The sequence below is a fragment of the Microtus pennsylvanicus genome, chromosome 10 (genome assembly GCF_037038515.1).
Source record: "Microtus pennsylvanicus isolate mMicPen1 chromosome 10, mMicPen1.hap1, whole genome shotgun sequence".
NCBI lineage: Eukaryota > Metazoa > Chordata > Mammalia > Rodentia > Cricetidae > Microtus > Microtus pennsylvanicus.
In genome coordinates, this window is record NC_134588.1 from 72,647,427 (window position 1) to 72,672,723 (window position 25,297).

General features: G+C 39.5%; 1 protein-coding gene across 4 annotated transcripts in view; it reads left to right on the forward strand.

Annotated features, from left to right (window-relative positions):
• The window catches only part of Znf385d (zinc finger protein 385D), an 899,443-nt gene that overhangs the window by 631,147 nt on the left and 242,999 nt on the right, over window positions 1-25,297 (forward strand). For all 4 annotated transcript variants that reach the window (XM_075988657.1, XM_075988660.1, XM_075988658.1 and 1 more), the window contains one exon: window positions 8,558-8,700. In XM_075988657.1, coding sequence (XP_075844772.1) covers window positions 8,558-8,700 — 143 coding nt within the window. The remainder of the gene's footprint in view (window positions 1-8,557; window positions 8,701-25,297) is intronic.

Below are 25,297 nucleotides of genomic sequence, written 5' to 3' on the forward strand. Positions count from 1 at the left end.
AAATGATCTAGCCTGAGCTATATAGGGACTTCCAGAATAGCCTGCACTATGTTGTGATGCTGTGTCTAAAAATCAAAACAGGCAACATGTGAATAAATGTAGATACCATGTTTACATAAATTCCAAGTTTTAGATGATGTTGGCTTCATTTTATATATATAATCTGTAATATATATATATACATATATATATATATATAATCTGTAATATACATCACAGTAGCAACATGTGGCTAATGAATGTTTGGAATAAAGACTCAACTGTGCTTGAGAACATGCACTTTTCATTTAATTTTTGTTTTAATTAACTTATCTTTAAAATAGCCTCATATGGATATAACAATAACCAACTTGGATATTTCGGCAATTGAGAATCTTTAATAGGTGTAGTTGATGGCTCAAATTAGGCCAAGGAAGTCCTTGCCAGGAAAACCTTGCACCATGGATATTCTCCACCACTACTTCCTGACTGTTGAGGGATGTTTCAGGTAAAGCATGAATTTCCTATGACTCAGGTGTTCGTCTTGATTTATGACCTGTCATCCAGGAGATAATGTTAGAGGGCCATTCAGAGATTTCCCGGGTACTCGTAGCAGAGCTTTCTCCAGGTGTTATCAGCTGCCTGAGGTGAACAGGAAAGTCATTTAAATACATGAGAGAATCCATTTTCCTTCCAGTGAACAATTCACTCCCTCAACTGGTCTGGGTCATTGATTTGGTGGCAGTAGTAACCAAGCTTGTCAGAACTTCATTCCAACCTTCTTTCCCAAATTACTTTTGGAGTTAATTACTGGAGTGTTCAAATACAACATAAAATAAAGAACAATGAAGTATTTGAATAAAGTACAATTCCAATCATTTATTCATTTTTGTTGTTTTGTGTTTGGTGAATAAAGTCCCATCCTCAGCAATAGATTTGGTCAGAAGCTCCTAAGTCAGTGTTTGCAGAAGGAAGGATGTTCTACTCTGCCCCGAGTCATGTTCCAAACTTCACCTCATTCCTTCTTGAGCTCAGCATCAGTGTGTGTGACACAACAGATATTCCTAGTGGGTTCACGTTCCAGCTTTTCCTTGTGGGATCATCACATTCAAGCTCACTTGCCCAGAGCAGGTCACTTCAGGTCATTAAAGAGAGGCAACTGAAGGTAGAACATGTTGAAAAGTCTCTCTCTTAAACCCTCAGTGTGACTCAGAACTTCCAATCATGTAGGCAATAAAAGCAGTGCAGGGAAAATCACACTAAGTTCTCAAAATAAGTAACTGTGTTGTTCAGTTAAGAATGGTTAATAAAGAGGAATTGAATGGCAGTTTAGACCACTAAAATTTAGAGGAAAATGGTTTTCCTATACAAAGAGTAAAAGTCAATTACAAAAATTTTAAGAGTTGCCGGGCAATAGTGTCACACACCTTTAATCCCAACACTTGGGAAGCAGAGACAGAATCTCTGTGATTCGAGGTCAGCTTAATGTTCAGAATGCGTTCTAGGACAGCTAGAGCTACACAGAGAAATCTTGTCTTAAAAAAGCAAAAATTAAGATTAAGATTATAATTTTAAAATGTAGTTGTATCCTTAGTGAATAATCTTGAGCTTTGCAGAGGCGCTCATTCAAAGGAATATGAGAAATGTATGTTTTCTGATTAGACAATTGGATATTAATATAGACTTGAGTGCTTTCGAAGCACATTTGATGTGATACTTTTGCCTTTCGAGATCCTTCCTCTGTTAGAAACAACACTAGGCAGGATGCACACATGTTAGTTGAGCTTCTGGTCATTGCTGTCTCCTTTACCTTGACAAGAAAAGTGACCAGTCTTTTTGATTATCATTATTTTTCTCCTTCTTTTTATTTTCTACTAGTAGTAAGAACCTGTTGAAGATTAGATGGCTCTAATCGTTCTATTTTTTACTTTTATTAAATCTATTCATTTATTTTACATCCCTGCTGCAGTTTCTGCTCCCTCCTCGACTCCTCTCCCGCCCCCTCCCCATCCACTCCTACTCTCTTTCTGTTCAGAAAGGGCGGGCTTCCCGTGGGCATCAACAAAGCATGGCCTATCACGTTGAGGCAGTACCAGCATTTATCTTTACATAGCAATTCATCAGGCTTTCATGCTCACCAGCCCAATATTTCTGGTTTTAAAGCACTTTTATTTGCTGTAAGTACATTGTCCTTCATAACACTAAAGAGTCAACTATGTAAAATGTTTTGCTTAATTTTTATTTCCTTTTCTTCTCTTTCTTTATTTCATTTTGTTATTGTGTTACCTTAAATCTATTTTTATCAGAACATTGAAAAGTGGTTGGGTTGTTTGCCTGAGGTCTTCTGTATGTTCTTTCTCTCCCCGGAGTTTTGGGGTTTGAATATATACATTGAAGAAAAAAGTAGTTAGCTGGTAGAATTGTGTGCTTTGAAAAAGTTAAGGGGATATCAAGGTATATTGACATTAAATTTAACAATACTCTGCCCCTACTCCAACCATAACTTGTTTCACTATACCTCTCCATGACCAACGTTTGGTCCCACACACTGAGTTTTGCTTTAAGGCTCCAAACCTGTCATTTCTTTTCCACTTCCATTTAATGCCATCATATCTCAACTATCACACAGATCCGAATGTTTTACAATAACCTACAATGATTTTGTGTCCAATGGGCATAACAAATTCTTTATTATTTTTGAATTAGATGATCTCTGTGTTGCCCAGAGTGGTCTCAGATCCTCTATTGTCCTAATTCAGTATCCCAAGTGCTGAGATAAAAGACTGCACACCATGCTTGACTCTAGAAATGACGAATTTTAATAGAAATATTTGGAAATAGATGTAAGTAGTATTTCAGATTTAGAATATTAGAATATCAAATAACTCCTTATAATCTAACATTGTTGATAATATTCTTGGTATTTCCTACTGTTCATAATTTTAATCTGGTTAACAATATAATCATACCTTTATTGAAATATATCTTTATTCTTTGACCTAAAATTGTTTACTGCCACACTAAAATTGAACAGGTTATAGGGTCTGACATTTCAATACATGTATACCTTTCAAGTAAGTGTAATAATATTTACTTAGAATTATTTATCATTTCTCTGTGGTAAAAAAAAAAAATCAAACTCCTTTCTTCGAGCTTTTTTGAAATCTATGATATATTGTTGTTGTCTGCAGTTGCCCAACTATGAAGTAGAAGTCTAGAATTTATCTCTCCTATCTAACCGAGCATGGTGCCCAGTTATCAGTGCTTAATGTATATACATATATATTTCTATGTAAACAAATACATTTCTAGTTCAGTACATACATAAGTATACATATGGATATGTATATATATGTGCACATATTCATATACCTTACTATCGGTGAAATTGGCTGTAGATAGTATAAAATATCTGCAGGAAATCAGAAAATTATTGCTATTTTCTATAAACGCATGCATACATATTTAATTTTTAGTTCTAAGTCACATAATGAAATGAACATTTGACAATAACAAGCTCTAATCATTCTGAAATTCAGTTGTCAACAGAGAACATGAAAGGTTAAGTCAGAAATTAAGACTGAGGTTAACATTTTTAAATTAACACTGAGATTCATGTTAAGTTGTCAGACAGTGCCATGACTGTTTTGAACTCCAAGAAGGGCAAGTGCAGAAGTTCTGAGGTGAGTGCTATACTCTGTGAACACAGTACCCCATTCGTCCGCAGTTTTCAAAAAGAGTAATTTTGAAATCTTGTGAGGATTTCTCCAGGAAAGTCAATATAAACAAAGGTAAGATTTTGAAAAGAAATTCAAAAATATCTTGACAACAGCTGTCAGAAGGCCTGAACGGCTGTTAGTTTTTGTGTTTATTAAAGACTACGCACCAGTGGATCACACTCTGAGCGAGGTCCTCCATGTACAGCATCCTCAAACATCCTCCAGCTGATAACCACTGACTCAGAACTCCAAGGCTCCGTCAGTGTTATTTCTGGAAAAGTCATTAAAACAAACACTATCTATCCCACCCCTGCTTTTCAGAGAGGAAAGTCAGAGAAGGCAATGTCTTAGTTTCTCAGTCTGTATTGATGAAGAGCTAGTTATTGTTTTCAAATTCACAAGGTAATGCTTTTGTGAAGATGCAGGTGCTTGTGAAAAGACCAGTGTTGTGTCTAAATGTTTGTTCTACAGCTTACAATTTGAAACCATGTCTATAAATATACAATAGCTGTAACGCACATGAGAAAAGGAAAGAGAAAGACGGTAGATCCAAGAACACATCTTCCCCATATCAAATTAATTTACTCGCTTTACTCAGTCTCTCATGTGGTGAACACAAAGGGCCTTGTACTTACATCATGCTTTTATAAAAAGAACGTTTTATTATTTTTATGTAGGTGTGTGTGTGTGTGAGTGAGCATTTGTGTATATGAGTATGTGTGTATGTGTGTAAGTAAGAGTGTATGTATGGGAGTCCATAAGAATGTGTGTTTGTGTGTGTATGAGTGTGTGTGTACATCTATGTGAGTGTGTGTATGTGTGTGTGAGTGAGCCTGTGTATGTGAGTAACTAAGTGTGTGTATGTTTGTGTGTATATGTGAGTGAGTGAGTGTGTGTGTATGTGAATGAGCCTGTGTGTATGTAACTAAGCATATGTGTTTGTATGTGTATGTGTGTGTGTATGTGAGTAACTAAGCGTGTGTGTTTGTGTGTGTATGTGAATGAGTAAGTAAGTGTGTGTGTGTGGTGTGTGTGTTTGTGTGCGTGCAGAGGCTAGAAGCTTCAGGTGCCCCTGGAATGCAAGTTATAGGAAACTGCTCTGAGCAGTCTTATTTGGGTCCCCTGCAGGAGCAGTATGGGCTCTTAACCACCAAGCCATCTCTCCAGGCCTTCATTGAATGCTTTTTAATTTAATCAACTTCTATGGGGAAAAAATAGTAGCTGGTCTGAAATCAGACTGATTACATTTTAGTTTGTTAAAGTTGCACCAATTAATCATACATGAAATCCATACTACTAGATATATAGATTGAAATGCAAGTCTTGCAATTAGACCGTCCCTTGTGCTCCAAGCAACAGGATTTAAGGTGAGCTTTGCCGTGGGTGACTCTATTTGACAGCGATATTTGGCACTATTTTGAGTACAAATCAAAGGCAAGGGGACACTGCACCTTGTCATACACTTATCACATCACCACATGTTCTACACCACCCATGGGTCACAGATTGGCAAGATATTATCCCTAAGTGTGAAAGGAGACCACCTTATAAACTTATCAAGGTAGATTAGGACCATGTGAATTCTTGGTCATATGAAACCATAACAGAAATATCGGGTCTGAGATATTATTTAATGTGTCAGATGACAACAACATCACCTGTATCTCATAAACAGGACTCTACTTAATACAGCAATGGGGCTCGAGCTATTGACCTATCTGACCCTTCTGTGTGTTGTACCTTAAGAAATCAGATCAAACTTCCAGCAGGCACTGGGACTTCAGCTTATCTCAGTCCCTACTGTTCCAAATCAGCCTTCTTTAGTTGCCACTGATCCATATAGTCAAACATCTCCACCTATTGGTCTATCTGGATCTACATCTGCTCATGTACCTTGCCTCACTGGCCTCATGGTCTCACACCTTACTTCTGAAACTCAGCTCAAGTCCCGCGCTGTGGCTTGGACTAATTATTGCATCTTCAGCAACTCTCTGTCATTTTTATCTAGCCTCTAAGAAGAATCTCCCTTCTTCAGGTTCTGCCTCCTGCAAGACCCTTCAGACTCCTTGTACTCTGCTTCAGCCTTTTTTATCCAGTTTATATATGTTGCATGATGTATGATAAGATGAGTGACTGTTACTGACATTGGAATAAAAGAACTTGTGCTGCCAATCTAGATACCCCAGGTAATTGAGATGGCTTGGAGAATCACACCCAACACACTCAACAGACTTGTGACTTGTTATTCAATGTGTCCTGCCATTGAAGGGACACACCAAAGTGCTCATCTAAACAACACAGTTGCAACAGCAAGACGAATGATCTTATGTAATTTTGAATCTCACTTTCCTAGAGATTCTGAATTGTCTTCCTTAAGAATATTGTATGTCCAGACGTATGACTTTCTAAAAAGCAAAATGTGACTGATGAAGATTATAAATAAAATAAGCCGCTAATACCACAGAATTTCATAGAGAGCAGCAAAGAATGCGCAGTGCTATATGTTTTTCTTTATATGAGTGGGAGGAGATAAAATGGGTCTGCGTGGCTTTCCCAACATGCGAAACTTTTGTAACTCTTATTTGGTATTTTCATGTCCTGTGAAAGAAACTCCTTTTGGTAAAGGTTCCTGAACTGTACACACAGATAAAAATCAAATGCAAACCTGGTTAGGGGCTGGGTATATTTATCTGGCAGTCCAATTTTATATATATATTGTACCTCACACCGTGCAAGACAAAAAGGAATCTATATATTGTACCTCACGCTGTGCTAGACAAAAAGTAATCTTCGTGTTAGATTCTTTTGAATAATGAAACAGAGGAGGTCTTAAAAGTAAATAATTGAAAAATACAGCCTGCTGTTAAGTTCTTATAATGCTGTGTGTGGAAAGCTTCTGTGGAAACAGCTAAAGTAGTTACAGTTACTATGTTTTAACATGATATAATGTCACTCTTTACCTGTTTGAGGAATTTTAAGCTCAAACATAGTACAGAGGATAAATAAGACTATAGTAATATCTTCCATGAGGGAAATTAAAAAAAAATATTGAAGCTCAATATTAGTTGTGGACTCTTTAAAGTTGAGTTTCGTCAAAACTTTTACTTCACCTCCCTGTTTTATGAAGAGATGTCAGCCAAAAATTTATTTGAGTTCTTTAACTTTTTATTAAAGGGAAACTTTTAGCAATACAAAGCTCATGACAGGCTTATCACTGAAGTTTTATAGACGGCCTCTCTAGAAAAGGTTATCCGCCCACACTCAATATACTACCAGGTGGATAATAAAATGAGTTTATGGTGTGCTTTGGTGGACGTAGGCTTGCTATATTTTGCTTTTATCTCTGTTTGTTTTAACATCTGTCCTTTGTTCCTTGACCCATATACTTTGTTGGGGGGAAGCAAAAACTGAATTTGTTGGGCTTATTTGAACTCTGTTGACCTTGTTCTTGCTGAAGAATATTTCAAGGTGGGAGTTCAAACTGGAAAAAGAAAACTGTGCTCATTTGAATCAAGCTTATCTTATAGCTGAAAGCTGTTGCTTCTAGTGCCGGATGCATGGCTAGTTAAATCCTGTGCATAAGACTTCACTCTCTCGTACTAAACCCTTCTCATTTTTAGCTGAACTCTACCAGATAGGGTAAAATTGATCACTAGGGATTCTCTCCAGAGCGTTTACTTCATGTTCAGGTACCTGGCTGAGGACAGGACAATGGTCCATTGGACGTGAGATCTGTGAAGGTGATGCGCACGGGGTTTCGGTCTAGTCTGCTCTCAAACCGAGATGGGAGAAAAGTGGCATGGCCTGCCATTGTCTTCTGTCTCTGTCTTGGAGAATTCTTTGTGAGTCAAGAAAATTCCTCACCACATTTTGTTTTCCTAATGCTTCTTGGCTCCTCACCAGCAGGTTTTTACAGTCTGTTGCTTGCCTCTCAGATTAGAAGAATGTTGGCATATTTTAACAGTTTCCTAGGATTCAAACAGCCTTTAATTAACGGGAAATTGATGTTTTGGAATGTTATCAAAATATGGGAGACAGAACACTGGAGCTATGCTTCCATCCTTGCAGTTTCTAAATGCAGTTAGTCTGAAAACAGGGGCAGACCTCTGTGCTCCATGTAACCAGCCGCCTGCCCACCGGTGTGCAGAGGAAGATCTGTGTTGCTGTAATACTCCCATTGCCTGCTCATTGGTGCCGGTCTAAATTCCTCCCACTCATGACTGGGGTGGAGACAGGCAGTTGTCGAATTGTCAAAGCTCCAGGGGGCTGAACAGCTCAGGGCTGTTGGGCTTGTAGTGCTGGCTTTTTTAATCCTCTTGCTGCCAGGGCAGTGCGGTGCGGCTGCCTGTGCTTGTGGTTCGGTTTCTTTTCTGTTCCAGATTCATGTCATTAGTCTGTCAGAGTTTGGGTGAAAAGAGCAGTCTGCAAAATAGCCACTCAGACTTGAAGCATATTCTGAACCGGTTAGTTTTCAAGGAGGGATGGGGGAGTAGTGTTAGATTGTAGGGGGGTTTCCCTTGGACTCTGGAGAGCGTGGTTACAGGTGCATGGCTGACTGGTGCCGAGCACCTGAGTTCCAGGCAATACAACAGAAGCAAGTTGGGCAGTGTGAAATATTGACTGATCCTCACCTAATCGTACAGCTGCTATCCCAGGCAAAGGTGTGCTCACTTACCTTTGGCTGTCCAATGACAAAGATATTCACTATCCAAGTCTTGACTGGTGTGAGTAGACTCTGTCTTGTTTTTTTCTAGTGACCCAGAAAGCTGGTCTTTTTTTTTTTTTTTGCCCCAAAGGTCATTTTGTTTCTTTTTCTGTGACTTGTGACCCTGATCATCGCTTTGCTCTTGTCTCTATAGGTGGTACATGCCAGAGTCCTGCTCTCCCAGCCCTGGTCCGGCCGCCAGCCCCTCCTTTGCAACCATCATTGGATATTAAGCCCTTCCTTCCCTTTCCTCTTGACACTGCAGCGGCGGTCAACCTGTTTCCCAATTTTAATGCGGTGAGTATCAGATCCAAATTTGCACCTGTTCGGGATGAGAAGGCTAATTAAAGGTCTGGGGTATTTCTATTACTATTTCTGTCTTGACGTGTTGTTTATTCCACAGTGTTTTTGTGTGCCTTGGTGAAATTGGATGTCAAGCTAGAGAGATAGTGTTCAAGGAGTCAGGCTCCTGGGCAGGGGATGGAAAGATAATTCAGTGGTTGATATGGGTTGAAGTCATCAATGAGAATCTCTTTTGTAAAACAGACAATGCTGCTATTGTTTGGAACTTGCCAGACTGAAATTGAACAAATTTATTTTACAGTGTAAAAATTGAAGTTTTATGTAGCTTTTTTTTGTTTTTATTTTTTTTGTTTTTTACATGGGAGTCTTCTAAGCTGCTTCAAATCTGTTTCTTTTCTACTACAATACATAGGGCTGTGAAAGAAGCCAGAACTAAAGCTGGTCCTCCAAAAGTGTTCGTTTTCCACTTCCCTCTGCTCAATGAAGTGGTTCAGTGTGTGTGTGTGTGTGTGTGTGTGTGTGGTGTTTATGTATTTGTGTATCTGTGTTTGTGTGTGAACAAAAAAAAACTGGACATTAGAATGCAAAGGTCACTGCTGTAGAGGGGTCAGCTTGTCACTGTCTGACCTATTAGCTTCCACCATACGAAAAGCTCCTGGCATGTAGAAGCTCCACGGTTGTGTGGAACAGCAAGCTGATGTTCTAAATTATAGCATTCTACCCTTTCTTCTACCTTCACTCAACGGCTAGACTCTGAGACCCTCTTTTCTCTAAAAGCAGAGACCTCTCTCACTTTAAACCTAAGGAACCCCATCTCTAAAGTATATAAAATCAAGGGATTTCCTTGGTTCTGTGTGTTGCTGTTAGATTTCCTGTCCCAGCTGAGATGAGTGGCTAAATGTTACCAATAATTATTTCATCTGAAAGACCAAAGTAATGAATATAGTCTGATAAAACCAAAACTGTAATACGCTTAATGTATGTAGCTGCATTCCTCCTTACCTTAAATACACATAGGACTCTGGCACCCCTTTCCACTCTACCACATCCATCATCCCCAGTTACAGATGAGTCCATACAAATGTTTCCTAAATTATTTTGGTTCCGTGGGTTTTGTCAGAAGCCTTCTCAGCACAAATTCTATTATTTTCTTTTCTATTTTCACTTTTTACTGTACGTTGGCATTCCTTATATGTATCATAATTCTTGTGTGTGTTTGCATACCATGAGACTATTTTTAAGATAGACATTAAAGTGAACTCATAATGGTTAGAAACAAGTAAGTCGCTTGTTTTTTGAGAATCACCTGCTTCAGCTTTCAGCAGTTGCTGCAATGCAGGGCCAGGCTTTTCAGTGACAGGATGTGTCAACACAGCCAAAGAAAAGAGGATTAATACGAGAGGTCACCCAGTGCCCAGTGAGCGCAATAATACTGTTTTCTGATTGCAGCACCTTACCCAGAGATGAACTTAAGAAAAAGCATAGTAATCTGCCCACAATGAAGCCATTCAAGAGAATGGAGGTCCAGGAGAACTTATTTCCTTAATAGTATTTTATCACAGGGACTTGAAACATGCTAGATACTATTTGAACGACAATAATATGCTAGTCAATGTTAGTAGACCAAGGCATATACATTGATCACTTTATATTTAGTGGTGAAGAGCAATTTTTCCATAAGAACCTTATTTTGAGATGGATAGGTAAGAAAGATATGGTAGTATATGCTTGTCATTCCTGCCCTCTGGAGGCTGAGATAGGAGTATCTCGAGTTCAAGGTCAGCTTGATCTCATGTTGAGAGAGACTTTGTTTCAAAAGGGGAGAGAGAGAGAGAGAGAGAGAGAGAGAGAGAGAGAGAGAGAGAGAGAGAGGAGGAGAGAAAAAAAGATTGCACTAGAAGGCAGGTGATATACAGATGAGATAAAAGATTAAAGACAGGGTTTAGGGGCATGGTTGGCCCTAACTGTATTAACTTTATCACTCCCTCCAAGACTGAGAGAACATTATGAAAGAGAGGACATAAAGAATTAAAGAGCTGGAAGATGCCTAGGTGTCTTACGAAAAGTTATCCTCTGGATATAACAAGGCTGCTCCATTCATGAACTGACTGCACTGATGCATTCAAGAACTCTTTGCACTTATGGATTTCTACATAAGACCTGCACATGACAGGGGCCATCGATATTTCATCATGGACAAGGTCTCATCTCCCCGAGAGGCTATTGGCAGTGAATGGTTGCTGGGGAAGGAGTATCGTGTCATGCTCCTCTGTGGCAGGGTGGAGAACCAAATATTACTCAGTATGACCACAGTAGGAATTGAGAGCCTTGATAGATTGCCTGAAGAGAAATCCTCCTCATAGAGCAGCCTTGCCTGGAATGCAACAGGTAACTTTTAAAGGAAAAGAACAGAGAAAAACTATATCCCTGTTGGCTGTTTCAAGGGGAAGTAAAGCAAACAAGCAAGAAGACAGTTTAACAGAAGCCAAAAGATGCAGTTAGCTAGGGCCTTGGGAATCCGAGTTTAGAGAACAGGGTTGGGTGCTTTCCCATGGGACTTCATGACATAGAAAGAAAGGGTCAGTTTCAGGTTAAACTAATGATTGCTCCAGGTGAGACAAAATGGAGAAATCTTTGCCCTACCTAACACACTTCAGTGGTGTAGCAACTGAAAAGTGCTTAAACAAGTAATTAAAGTCACACACTAAAAAGACATTGAAGTAGAGAGGTGGTATGGCTGGAAAGAAGTTAAGCAGGAGAAGGAAGTCAGTAAGAGAAGGAATAGGAGAGGCAGAAGAATAAAAATATACATGTATAGAACTCTCTGAAATAAAAAGGGGAAGAAAGCAAAGGAATGAGGAAATAAGAGAGGGGGCAGAAGTGTGGGAGGAAAGAAACAGATTCACGCAGATAGAGCAGCATAAAATTTACATTTCTAAGACTCTTGCTAACCTTGACTTTTAAGAAGACCAGAGGGAAACTGGCCAGTCACTGGCATTCTTTCCCCTTAAATGACATCGCTGCAAATCCCGTGGTATGCCAGTCCCAAGTCAGCTTTATAGTTGTTTAGGCAATACTTTTGGAAGATTATTCAAGCCTAATTTAAAATTTTCAATATGCCTCTTGGGAAACATTAAAAACAAAGTGGTTATCTTAAGTGGCAGGGAGCATTGTTTGCCATGAGAAAAAAAAAATGTCCTGACCTGCTATGCTCTGCAACTGAGCAGATCTCTTTATCTTCTTTGCTGTTATTTCCTCCTCTTAAGGATAAATTGGACAGCCAGGTTGGCAGACACCCTTAATCCCAGGACTTGAATGGCAGAGACAGGTGAATCTCAATGAGTTTGAAGCTAGCCTGGTCTACAGAGTTCTGGGCAGTCAAGGCTATATAAAGAAACTCTGTCTTGAACCCCCCTCCAAAAAAATAAAAAAAAAATAGAAAGTGAACCCAAGGAAAAACATATAGGCATGCTCCTGGATATTAACCTTCATCAGGTGGTGAAAGGAGACAAAGACAGAGACCCACATTGGAACACCGGACTGAAATCTCAAGGTCCAAATCAGGAACAGAAGGAGAGAGAGCATGAGCAAGGAACTCAGGACTGCGAGGGGTACATCCACACACTGAGACAATGGGGATGTTCTATCGGGAACTCACCAAGGCCAGGTGGCATGGGTCTGAAAAAGCATGGGACAAAACCGGACTTGCTGAACACAGCAGACAATGAGGACTACTGAGAACTCAAGAACCATGGCAATGGGTTTTTGATCCTACTGCACGTACTGGCTTTGTGGGAGCCTAGGCAGTTTGGATGCTCGCCTTACTAGACCTGGATGGAGGTGGGTGGTCCTTGGACTTCCCACAGGGCAGGGAACCCTGATTTCTCTTAGGGCTGACGATGGAGGGGGACTTGATCGGGGGAAGGGGAGGGAAATGGGAGACGGTGGCTGTGAGGAGGCAGAAATCTTTAATAAATAAATAAATAAATTTAATAATAATAAAAAAAGAAAATTTATTCAATAAAAAAATAGAATAAAGCAGACACAGGAACCTCTTCCTTTGTTAGTGAAACCATTCAAAGTTGGATGTGTTCCTTCTTGTGAGTGAAGATAGGCTTTGTGATTCAAGCTGGACTCTGCAGCTAGACCAAGTTCAAATACTAGGAATGTTTCATGTCAGACATATGGCCTTAGGTAAGTCACACATTTCCTGTGTACGTCAATATCTTCATCCACAAAATAAGACTAGTAATAGAACATATTTATGTGTGTACTGAGTATGTGGGTCAAAGTGTTTCAAACAGGACTTCAGCATACAGGCAGGCTATTGAATGATGCAGTCATGTTCTCCTAAGGGGCTTCAAAACTCTTATGAGTTTGAACATGGTAGTTCATTGGTTAACTTGTTGGTAGAGTTTGGCATGGACGTGTTCCTGTTTTCTGGAGTTTGACTTATATTGTTCACTAGGACCTCAAGGCCTTCTGTTCCTATGCTTGTTGTTTATTTCTTGGTGGTTCTAGCATTGGTCAAGCTGCAGCTAGTTAAGGATTAAGCCTTTCTTGCTTTCAAACAAAGATAATGTTTGCAAAGTTCATGGTCATGGGCATTAGACTCAGAATCAGGACATAGAATTTCTGTATTATTGTAGGTTCTTGGTTTTATAGCAGTTGGAAACTCTATCCAGGTTATTTTAAATTTCCTTTTATTGTTGTTTCCAATTTTGGATTGAGAAGCTCTCACTCCATCAGGCTGAAGATAAATCCAATTGAGTTTCTTCTTCTAGATTCACTTATTTAATTCTATGTATATGAGTGTTTGCCTGCATATAACTGTTTGTGCCTGGTACCCAAGAAAATCAATAGAAAGTCTTATATCCCCTTGAAATTGAGTTAAAGATGGTTATGAGACACCTTGTGGGTTCTGTGCATCAAATCCAGGCACCCTGAAAAAAAATAACAATTACTCTTACACACTGAACATCTCTCCACTCCCTTCAATCTAATTTCATTGTAGAGTGTGCTAAAGTTTTAGAACCTAGCAGTCTTATTCATACTGTGGTGGTGGGTCATTGCTGGGTTAAGTTATTTGTATGCAAAGGCATTTGTTAGTTATTTGTGGTTGTATTAGCCATTGAAGCATCAAGCTTTTTGTATTGTGCTTAGGACCCATAAACCTCACAAGACTGTCAGTGTTCCAGCATTGCAGACTCTTCATGTAGCTATTATTTTTTATTAAAGAAAATACTCCTTATCCATCCTGTCTCCAACTTCCACTCATCTATGATTTTAAACAATTTCCGTGATGATCATCAATTATCAACTTTATTTTTTCCATGACAGTATGAATATGACATCCTTTGCTCATTTGGAGTATGGTATGCCATAAAGATGAAGGAAATCTTAAAAATCATTCTTCCAAAACAAAATAGATAAATATGTAACTAGCCTTTTCTGATTACTGTCCTTCTACTAGAACATAAACCATTGGATTCATACATGAGTCAAAACAAATATGAAAAATAAGCCCATGAAAATAGGCACAATGAAATCAAAATGACTCTGAGATACCATCTTATACCAGTCAGAATGGCTAAGATCGAAAACACCAATGACAGCTTATGCTGGAGAGGATGTGGAGTAAGGGGAGCACTCCTCAATTCCTGGTGGGAATGCAAACTTAAACAATCACTTTGGAAATCAGTATGGCGGTTTTTCAGAAAATTGAGAATAAACCTAACTCAGGACCCAGCAATACCATTCTTGTGAATATACCCAAAATGTGCTCGATCATTCTAAAAGGACATTTGTTCAACTATATTCATACCAGCATTATTTGTAATAGCCAGAAATCGGAAACAAGCTAAATGCACATCAACCAAAGAATGGATAAAGAAAATGTAGTACATTTACACATTAGAATGCTACTCAGTGGTAAAAACCAATGGCATCTTGAAATTTGCAGGCAAATGGACAGAACCAGAAAAAAAAAACATCCTGAGTGAGGTAATTCAGACCCAGAAAGATGAACATGCTATGTATTCACTCATTAGCGGATACTAGCTTTAAGCAAAAAGATATTGAGCCTATAGTTCATGATCCTAGAGAAGCTAAGTAACAAAGTAAACTCTAAGAGAAAAAACATACACAGATCCACCTGGGAAAAGAAAATAGACAAGATCACCTGAAAAAATAGGGAGCATGGGAGTAGGGTGAGTAGAGAAGGTGGAAGGAGAAGACAAGGGTAGAAGGGGAGGATGGAAGAGAACTTGAGAGAATGAGATAGTCAAGATGGAGGAAGGACAGAGATAAGTGTAAAGAAAAAGATATTTTGATCGAAAGAGCCATTATGGGGATAGCAAGAAACCTGGCACTAGAGAAATTGCCAAGAATCCACAAGGATGACCCCAGATAAGACCCTAAGCAATAGAGTAGAGGGTGCCCGAAATGGCCTTGCCCTGTACTCAGACTGGTGAATATCTTAAATATCACCATAGAAACTTCATCCACCAACTGATAGAAACAGAGACAGAGACCTGCATCAAAGCACTAGACTGAGCTCCCAAGGTCCAGTTGAAGAGTGGGAAGAGTGAGATATGAGCAAAAAGGTCAAGACCATGATGGTTAGACCCACTGAAACAGTGTACTTGAGCTAATGGGAGCTCACCAACTCCAGCTGGACTGGGAAGGGGCATAGGACCAAACTAGTCCTTCTGAATGTGGTTGACAGTTGCATGTCTGGGGCAGACTGAGGGCCACTGGCAGTGGCACCAAGATTTATCCCTACTGCATGTGCTGGGGTTTTTGGAACACATTCTCTTTGGATATATGCCTTGCTCAGCCTAGATATAGTAGGGAGGACCTTGGACCTTTCCCAAAGAAATGTGCCTTACCCTCTCTGAAGAGTGGATGGCCAATGGGGTGGGGGATAGGTGAAGGGAATGGGAGGAGAGGAGGGAGTGGGAACTGGGATTGGTATGTAAAATGAAAAAGAGATAGTTTGTTTTCCTTTAAAAGATAAATGGTGGAAAGGCATGTGGCCCAGTGAATGGACAGATGGATGGGCAAATGTTTGCATGCCTGCTATTTTAGATATGGTAGAGAATATATTATAATGGCAACAATGCTTTTGACAACTTTCCCTCTTGTCAGTGTAAATCCAGTTAGCATACTGAGGGTGGGAAACACCTATATGTGCTTTTGATGTCACCATTCTTGAAACTAGTGGATTCTTCCAAAATGTGCTTTAAAGATAAAGTTCCAAGGTTATGTCTTATGAAGTGACACCTGAATTCCCGTGACTGGAATCTACTGTTGTTTCATGGGGCCACTTGTTCGTCCCAACCACTCAGAACCAAAATAACAACACAGAAACTATATTAATTAAAATACTGCTTGGCCCATTAGCTCTAACTTCTTATCGGCTAGCTCTTAAATTTTAATTTAAACCATTTCCATTAATCTGTGCATCATCATGAGGACATGGCCTACCAGCAAAGTTTCAGCATGTCTATCTATGATGGAGGATCCATGGAGTCTCCGTCTGACTCTGCTCTTTTTCCTCCCAGCATTCAGTCCAGTTTTCCCCACCTACCTAAGTTCTATCCTATCAACAGGCCAAGGCAGTTTCTTTATTCATTAATGGTAATCACTCCCACATCATACTGTGGTGTGTAAAGATCACTCTTCTGTAGCTTTTGAAGATTTTTTTTATTACATATTCATTTTTCAAGTCTGTTTCTTAACTGTTTACCACAGTAGCTCTCAACATGCATATTTCAAGGATAATACTTTAGCCTTCCCTTTACTCCACTCTGTACCACAGAAGCAGCATCACAGACTGGTTGGGTAAATGTGGGGGTGGTGAATGAACTTAATTGCTACCAGAATACATGAATACTGAGGACTTAGGAATCTCCCATCTCTCAACTGATGCTAACTAAGACCTTGGCATCCCCATGCCATATGCTCCTCATAATGAAGAAAGCAAGAGGTGTGAAGTAGACACAACATCATCTTGGCCACTTCGGGAGAACTGGGAGGTCAGAAGTCTATTCACGCAACAGAGCTAATAGCCACTGATAAGGTGCTAGTGAGTTGTAACTGCTTTATGTAGGTTCCTAAATTACTGTGTGTGACAGTTAACATTCCCTGTCAATGTCACTGAGTTAGAGTCACCTAGGCAGCATCCTCTGGGCATGTCTATGAGGGTGTTTTAGAGAGGCTTACCTGAAGAAGTAAAACCTACCCTGAGTGTAAGTGACACTATTTCATGGGCTGGAGACCAAAGAAAAAGGAGAGGTCGAGCTAAACACCAGCATTCGTCACTCTTGGTGTCCTGACTATGGATGCAGTGTGACTAGGTGCCTCTTGCTCTTGCCAACATGCCTTCCTCATCCTGATGGATTGTACCCTCAGATTGTAAGCCCAAATAAACCTTCCCCTTCTTAAAAAAAAGAAAAAAAAAGGAACCACAGTGAGGGGTTGTATGAGTGCAGTCAGAACTGTGGTTGACTTAGGAAAAATATTAGAATTCCTTAGTCTCCAAAGCTACTTTTCAGAAAGGAACAAAATAAAATGTTTCTTGGTCCTAAGAATGCTACAGTCTTGAAAGTTTCAGAAAATGTTGCAAAAAGAAAAGTTTCTAGGCAACCACCACAACCTTTATTCGTAGCCATTTCTGTGTCATTATGACCAAAATCTTGACAGAAATGACTTTTAGAAGGAATGGTTTGTTTTGATTCATGGTCTCAGAAAGTTGTAGATCATCACTGTTTGGAAAGTGGTAGATGTATATAGTGGAGACTACTCATGGCCTGGAACAACAGAGGAAGCAGAATGCTTCAGACTGGATCCAAGAGAAGGTATGTCCTTCAAAGCTCACTCTAGTGACCTGCTTCTGCTAGCAAGATCACACCTTCTTAAGTTTCACTCTAACCAAGGAATGAAGCTTGTAAAATGTGCAGATATAAGATTATTGCAGATCCAAACCACAATGCTGCCTATCAATCACTCAGGAAAATTTCACTGTTCAAAAGTATTAGAGCCTAGGGAACCTATCCTAACTAGTGTTTCTAAGAAAAACTCATTCAAAAAGCAGGTAGATGGTATTTAGGAAGGAAAGAATTGGAAACAGCACAACTGATCCATTGACTCAACTGCTTTTTGCATTCCCCTGGTATAGAATTTGCCAAAAGTAGTTTTATCAGAGATTCTAGTATGATCCCTGCTATGAAGACAGATGAGTGTACAAAGAGGAATTTGAAAATGGACTATATTGTTGCTTTCATGGTGATGGTCACAGCATAAAATGTCAGCATATACTACAGTGCAGTTCTTCTAGTGAGACTTTATGGAAAAAGAAATCTTCTATTCTTGCCTCTCAATTAGTGGACGATTTAAGGTAAAGATTTAGCTTCATATGAAATAATTGTCTGGGGTTCTCATGAAGTTGTAGAGTTAGAAAAATATCCAATTTCCTGTACAAGAGCTTCTTTCACTCCAATCCCATGACCTGCTTCTCCATAATGAGATTGACCAGCAGGATTAATGGGCACAAAGATGTGGGATGCAGAGCTGGATTGCCCTGCAATCCAGAAGACCTCAATAGTTCAAGCTACATTGAATCAGAAGGTCTTAAAGATGTCTGCAAACAGAGCTAAAAGGAAAGAACATTTAAGTTTGTTAACTGAAATTACATAGCTTTTAAAATCTTAAGGGTAAAGCTGAAACTGGGCCTGGGAAGGCCTGGGATTGTTGTTCAGAATGGTATCAAATTATTGAAGTGTGTTGCTTGACGGTTTTTTTCTTGGACTTTAGAGCCTCCTTTTTAATGTTTATATCTATCATATATTTTCTTCATATTCTAATCTGCAGCCAAGGCACTGTGAGATTTTACTCTGGAGATGTGAATAGATGCCTGTTTACCACAGATATTGGGGTCAATTATGGGAATACCAGTAAAGGGCTGCCTGTAGGAATACAGATGAATTAGAGATAGCTGCATCATCAAAAAGCCTACGTGATAACTTACAAAATCTGCATAACTGGAGCTCCCTTGTGTGACTGTCAGACAGCTTGACACATCAGAGAGTCCTCTCTCCCTAGAAGTTCTACTGCTTACATAACTTTGATGAGCTCTCTCTGACTTGGTACATGTCTCAAGAACTTCTGAAATGCTGTTCTTTCCTTCCTGATTCTTGCATGTTTCAACTACTTTCTGAGTCTTAATGAGCCTAATTCTGGGAAGGAGTATTTCACTATGAGAAAAATGCCACACAACAGGTGTTGATGATGAACCTTTAAAATATCGTTGTAAAGTTATATTTGAAGGTGTCCTGAGTACTGATAGACACTTGGCTCCACCTCTCATGCTTCATGGTTCTATACCTCATTGTTATGAGTATGGAACTGATAGAAACTGATTGATGTTCTTGCCTATGTTTTGTCTTCAGTACCTAAGGAGTACTCTCCTTTTTCAGGGAAGACCATAGAGGTCACAAGGGGCTGGAAGGATGAAGTAGGAGGAGGAAGGCTCTACTTGGTTCTGGCTAAACACCTTTTAGTGTGAAAATGTGAACTGACATAAAAAATGTGATTTGAGAAGGGAGAGGACATAGTAGAGGAGGATGGGAGAAAGAAGGAATGACTTCCTAAAAAAACCGATCAGACTCCTAACAGTGGGCACCACTCTAGTTTCCCATCTTCCTTTTTTTCGTCAATGCGAATGCCGTGAAACTAAAGTATAGAAGGTTTTCTTAAATGTGATTATTTTATTTATGTATGTGGGCATGCATGCATTGGCTCCTGTGTGGAGGTCAGAAGATGATTTGAGGGAGTTGGATTAATCTACCATGTCTGTTCTAGGTATCAAACTCATGATGTCGGGTTCAGCAGCAGGTGCTTTGATCCTCTGAGCTACCTTGCCAGCCAGGATCAGATTTTTCAGTTGCAAGAGAGGTGGGAGGGGGAAGCAGAAGAAAGGCAGGCTGGGGCAGAGAAGAGGAGTTTATGCTATTTGTACTCGTGATTCTTGTAGGAATTGTGGGAAATCATGTTAAATGCAGATTCCTAGTCAGTAGCTCTGAGATGTTTTAATTTAGAAATTTCACATGTTTGTGGAGCTGGAGGGAATTACCTTTATGAAGAGCGCTATTATGGGTGCTCACAATCAGGGACAGAGTGGTCCTGAAGGGAAAGGCCCCTCAGGTGGATATGGACTCATCACTGGAATAGAGAGAGCGCTGAGTGGCTAGAGGATCCGTAACCTAACAGGGTTGAGGGAGAAGCTGGAGGAAAGATGCAAACCTTGGACTGTAATCATGCTAATCATGCTAGCATGCATTCAGCAAGTCTTCACTGCAGACTTGCCATGTGATGGACCCCGAGTTTCCAGTAGTGAGCTAAGTCCTCAGCGGTGTAACTTTCTCTTGGGTGTGAAAACTACATGAATGAGTTTTCATTTGCTTATTCAATGATTTCTTTGTTTTACAAACTGTGTCCTACTGAATAATTCTCAGTGGAGGAAAATGTGCCTACTGAAAATAATTTTATTCAAGAGCATCTGCTGTGAGCCTGGCTCTACTGAATATAATTGAGTATGAGGGTAAGGAATGAGTAATTCAACTCTGTCTGACCTGCCTTCTGGGCATTTGTCAGACTCAGATTGTATGTCTGATGAATGTATACACCAGATTTACAACAGTGAGAGGAAAAAAAGCATCAGGGGACGGAGAGGGAAGAGAAACATAAGACAGGGAAGGGAGAGGAGATGAGGACCAGAGAGGATGAAGGAGTGACAGAAGGGTGAGAGGATGAGGGCGAGTGAGAAAAGGAAGATGACTTGGAGGGGAAGTAGAGGAATAGAGGAGAAAAACAGAACAGAAAGGAGGAGGGAAGAGGGGAAAACAAGGAGAGAGATGGGGGGAGGAAGAGGAAAGGATAGAGGGATTAAAGCAGTGGAAGGCTAGAATGCAGTTCCTACTTCAGAGTTGACATAGCTCAATAGTTATTCCTTAAAATACTCCTTCCTTAAGGAGGACAAGGCATCTAGATATTAAAACACCAGATTAGACAGCAAGCTGTGCGAACAGGAGACCTGTTTGTATAGTTCACTTCATCTCTTGAACGGCACTGCGGAAAAGTATTGTGCTAGATTGCCTCAATTATCAGTTTGACACAACCTCACCCAAGAAAGGACTGTTAACTAAAGTGATTGCCAAGATCAGGTTGGCTTTGTGGGCTGCTCAGAGGGGGACCTAATCTTGATTGTTATTTGAAGGGCCCGGTCTACTGTGGGGCAGTACCAGTCCCTGGGCAAGTGATCCTGTGCAGCACAAGAAAGCTAGCTTGCATGACTCTGCAAACAAGCTAGCAGGCATGCTAGCAAGCAGCTCTCCTTGATTTCTGCATCAAGTTCCTGCCATGACTTTCTTCAAGGGTGGACTATAATGCAAAACTGTAAGCCAAATATCCCTTTCCATCCCTAAGATGTTTTGGGCCATGGTGTTTTAACATAGAAGCAGCAACGAAACTCAGACAAGCAGTTAAATCATTGTGAGTAACTGGAGTAAGTGTACTTAGATGATGAAATAAAGTACTTTGAAAGTTTTGTTAGCAGAATTCTAAGAAAGGCGACATCACTGGGGGGTTTCAAAGAAAATATATGGTAAAGGTTCATCTTTGATCCAGGATCAAAAGTCAGTTCCATGTTTATCCTTTCTCTCCAATATAAAATCTCAATCTATGTTAATTTCTGATCTGAGGTCAGCATTGCAGTGGAGAATTCCATATTTATGTTGTCACATAATGCTGTTCATTAAGGTGATCATAATACAGAACCTGGGTCACAGCAAAGACTCAGCAAACAATTCATTAATGAACTAGCACAGACACAGTGAAAGACAGACACATATAGAAACATGGGGAAAAAGGAGTGGGGAAACCACAGTAGATAGTTAATGGGAGAGATAGTCACAATTTATGAAATGGGATGCAGTTAGTGAAGGTGTCTCAATAAGAAAGCACAAAATCTAGGGGTTGGGAACATGGCCCAGCAGTTAAACGCACTGGCTCCTTTTCCTGAGCACCTAGGTTCAATGCCCAGCACCTACATCAAAGCTTACAACTGTCTGTTACTGCAACACTCTCCTCTGTACAGACATACATACAGATAAAATAAATGAATAAAATAAAAAATAAAACATAAACTCTAAGTGCTCTCTCTTTTACATATTAGATTCCTCCTATCTAGCCAGTATTAGCTATTTTAAGTAATTATTAAGAAACATAACACAGCATTAAACATCCCATGAATTCTTATTCATAGTTTTATGTTGGTTCATGTATTCATTTATTTTTATTATCTAAGTAGACAGTGATGTGAAATCCCCCAGAGGTTTTCTATAGAGGCTAAAGACAGTCTTTTATAATATCCATCAATTGTGTTATATAAGTCTGGAAGAGGTACATGGACTTCAGCACTTTAGGGTGTTAGAAAGAAAGACTAAATGAGTTTATGCTATAGAAAATATTTCGGAACGGAAGTTGAAGTGTGCACTTACAATATTGATTAACACAGAGGGCTCAAAATGGGTTATTTCTATTTTACCTTTAGATATATACCATTTCCTCTACCTTTAAGACTGAATTATGTGTTGATCATCTCTAACTCAAAAAAACAAAATCTGACATGTTCCAGGATGTGAAAGATTGTGAGTCTTGGCAAGATGTCACAGATAGTAAATTGTGTATATGAACCAGTAAGATTCACTGCAGTTAAAAATAATATTTGATATCATCTCTAGGCTATGTATATGATGTGCATGTTAAAAAATTATCCACGTTTCTCTTGGGTCCCATCCCTAAATTATCTTGTTATGTACATGTAAATATTCACCAATCTGACAATCTGAAAAGACACTTAATCAGAATTCCCAAGCAATTAGGATGATGCTGTGTGTCTGTGTACTGCTTTGCTAGAATGCACGAGAGTCTCTACAAGTAAAAAATGATCTGTAAATAAATAATGATTCTTGAAATATTACTGTCTTCTGTGACTATCTATCTCTTGTTACCTAGCCACAATCATGGGAACACTTCCCTTCCTACAGCTAATGCAGGAAGGGGTAGAAATGGAGGTTAAGGACATGTCTATGTGTTTAGTTCAAAGAATCATTAACTATATCCCATTTATACATTAGGAACTGCTCTGAGTTACTGTTGCTGCCACTAGTATAAGTTGAAAGCAAAGGTGAAATTATGAATTGAAAACCACATCTGTCTTCCTTGTTCACAACTGACAGAGCGGGGAGGCATGTCTGGAGGTGGATGCCTTCATAAATATGCTATCGATGGCTAAGCTCCTCACCCTTTGGCAACAGAACAGCAAATTGTGTGTTCACCATGGGCACTAACGCTGTCGTATTTGGATAGCTCAACCTCTTAAGAAACATTGGCTTAGAGATTGTCTTTCATCATGCCTCCTGTGGAAATAAGTATCCAAGCATGTTTGCTGAGTCCTGCAGCCTCCTGTGAAAACAACGGTTTGTAGAAGATAAGCATCTCGCCATAATGATCCAGACACACACAAAACATCAAATATAGACAACCCAGGCTTGGAAATAAAAGTCTAAAGATATGCACACACAGAAGTTGGGTTTTGTTTTCTTCCCCTTTATGACAGTCATTTACTCTTTGAATGGCTAGTGTATTGTTATGATTCAGAGTGTCAAGAACCATACATGTCTCCATACTGTTTCCCCTTGATGCTCACTGTTCTCTAAGTAGTGGTCAGAGTGGTAAGCAACTTCTCCACCTTCCTTCCAGTGACGATGATGAATGTTTATTCTCCCATATACACATGTAGGCACAGATGCCTTGAGATAATTGCTTTAATCATTAGGAGATGAAGCATTGAGAAGAATGTGTCTGTTGCTGACTGACCATCTATCTCTGTGAGATTCTGGGAAAATAACAGAACCTCAGTATGAAAACATGGATGCTCTCAGCTCCCTCAGCAGGCTCACAACTGCCTGACCATTTCTGCTCCACACATATTTTCTCAGATACAGACATATTCAAAAGGAAAAGAAGATTCTTATCGCTAATTTGTTTCTGCCTCATGTCATTTACTTTATGGAAAAACCTAGAAGAAGAAGAAAACTCCCACTCCACTGCTTCTTGTTTACAGTACCAAACATTAAAATACTAACATTATGAATTGGATTATGCCCCTCAAAATTCACACATTAAAGTACTATCCCCTGCTGAACTACAGAGTGTCTCTTGTAAAGAAGGTCCTTAAAATTATAATTAGTTAGCATGAAGCTACAAAGGTAGGACCTAATTCATTATGGTCCTAGAGTCACACTGGAGTAAGGGCCATGTGAGGAATAGCAGAAATATTTATTGCCTACAACATCCTGAAGGAACTATCCACCAACCTTATATTTTGGACTTCTAACTTCCAGAACAAAGAATTATACAATTTTGTTGTTGTTCTTGAAATGACCCTAGTTTTGGTATTGTGTTACTAGCCCTAGCAAGGAAAGGATTTTTGAGTCATTTGATTCCCTACCTGCTCTTGCTGGGAGTGCCTGACAATGTGCCTAATACCTGGCAATGCAGGGTTTTGCATGACTAGAGCAATAGCACTGATTAAGCATCCAATCCACCTGGGAATTAGAACCTCAGCCACCTGCACTGTAAGGAAATTCTCTGTTTGGAACCAATTCACCCTTCCCAAAATAATGCATGCCAAGCAAGAAGTCCATATAAGCATATTGCCTTTTTTAACAAAAAGCAACTTGTCATTCATATTCAAGCAAGCACTTCTGCACTTGTTATGTTTCACACTATTTTCACAAGAGACTTGCAGGTCATAGGTGTTATATGAATTATATAGGAAATACAGTTGAACTCTGAGAGGAGAAATTATTTGCTTCCACAAAGGAGTCAGTGACTGAGTCCTGGCTTGTCTCTAACCTCAGCAATCAAAGTGCAGAGTGTCTCTGTGTGTCACTGAGTCAGATAACCTCTTGTCTAAATGGTGGCAGCTTCTTTAAAAGCTGTCGGTGCTTTGCTATGCCCTACAAGCTAAGTAATTAAATAATCAGTAATAGCTCAGAAGTTTGTCTCCAAGAAGATTGTGGCTGAGATTGGATGGTAATGAATGGAAACTTCAAGGGCACTCATGGCCATGCCCTATGTCACCCACACCGGCATTTACATTGTATGTGGGTTATCATTGTCACAGGAGTCATTACATTGGCAATAGGTTTTTTAAATCCTATTCCAGGAACGACTTAGTCTTCTTAAGCTGCTAGACCCATTCACTCTAGAAGAGAGAAATAAGAAAGCAACGGAAAACAAAACTAAGCTTAGTATCTTAAGGATTTGAATTCTACATTTGAAACTCTCTTTCCTGAATCTTTATGTCATCATCTCTGGCACTAGAATATGGACATTGTAGGCTTTAAAATTGAGAACAAGTAAGCATGGGAACATAGAATCAAGGAAGTTTGTGGAGGCAAACTTTGTAGGACTGAAAGACTAATAAAATGTTTTATGTAGACAACTTCAAGTTGTGGTTATT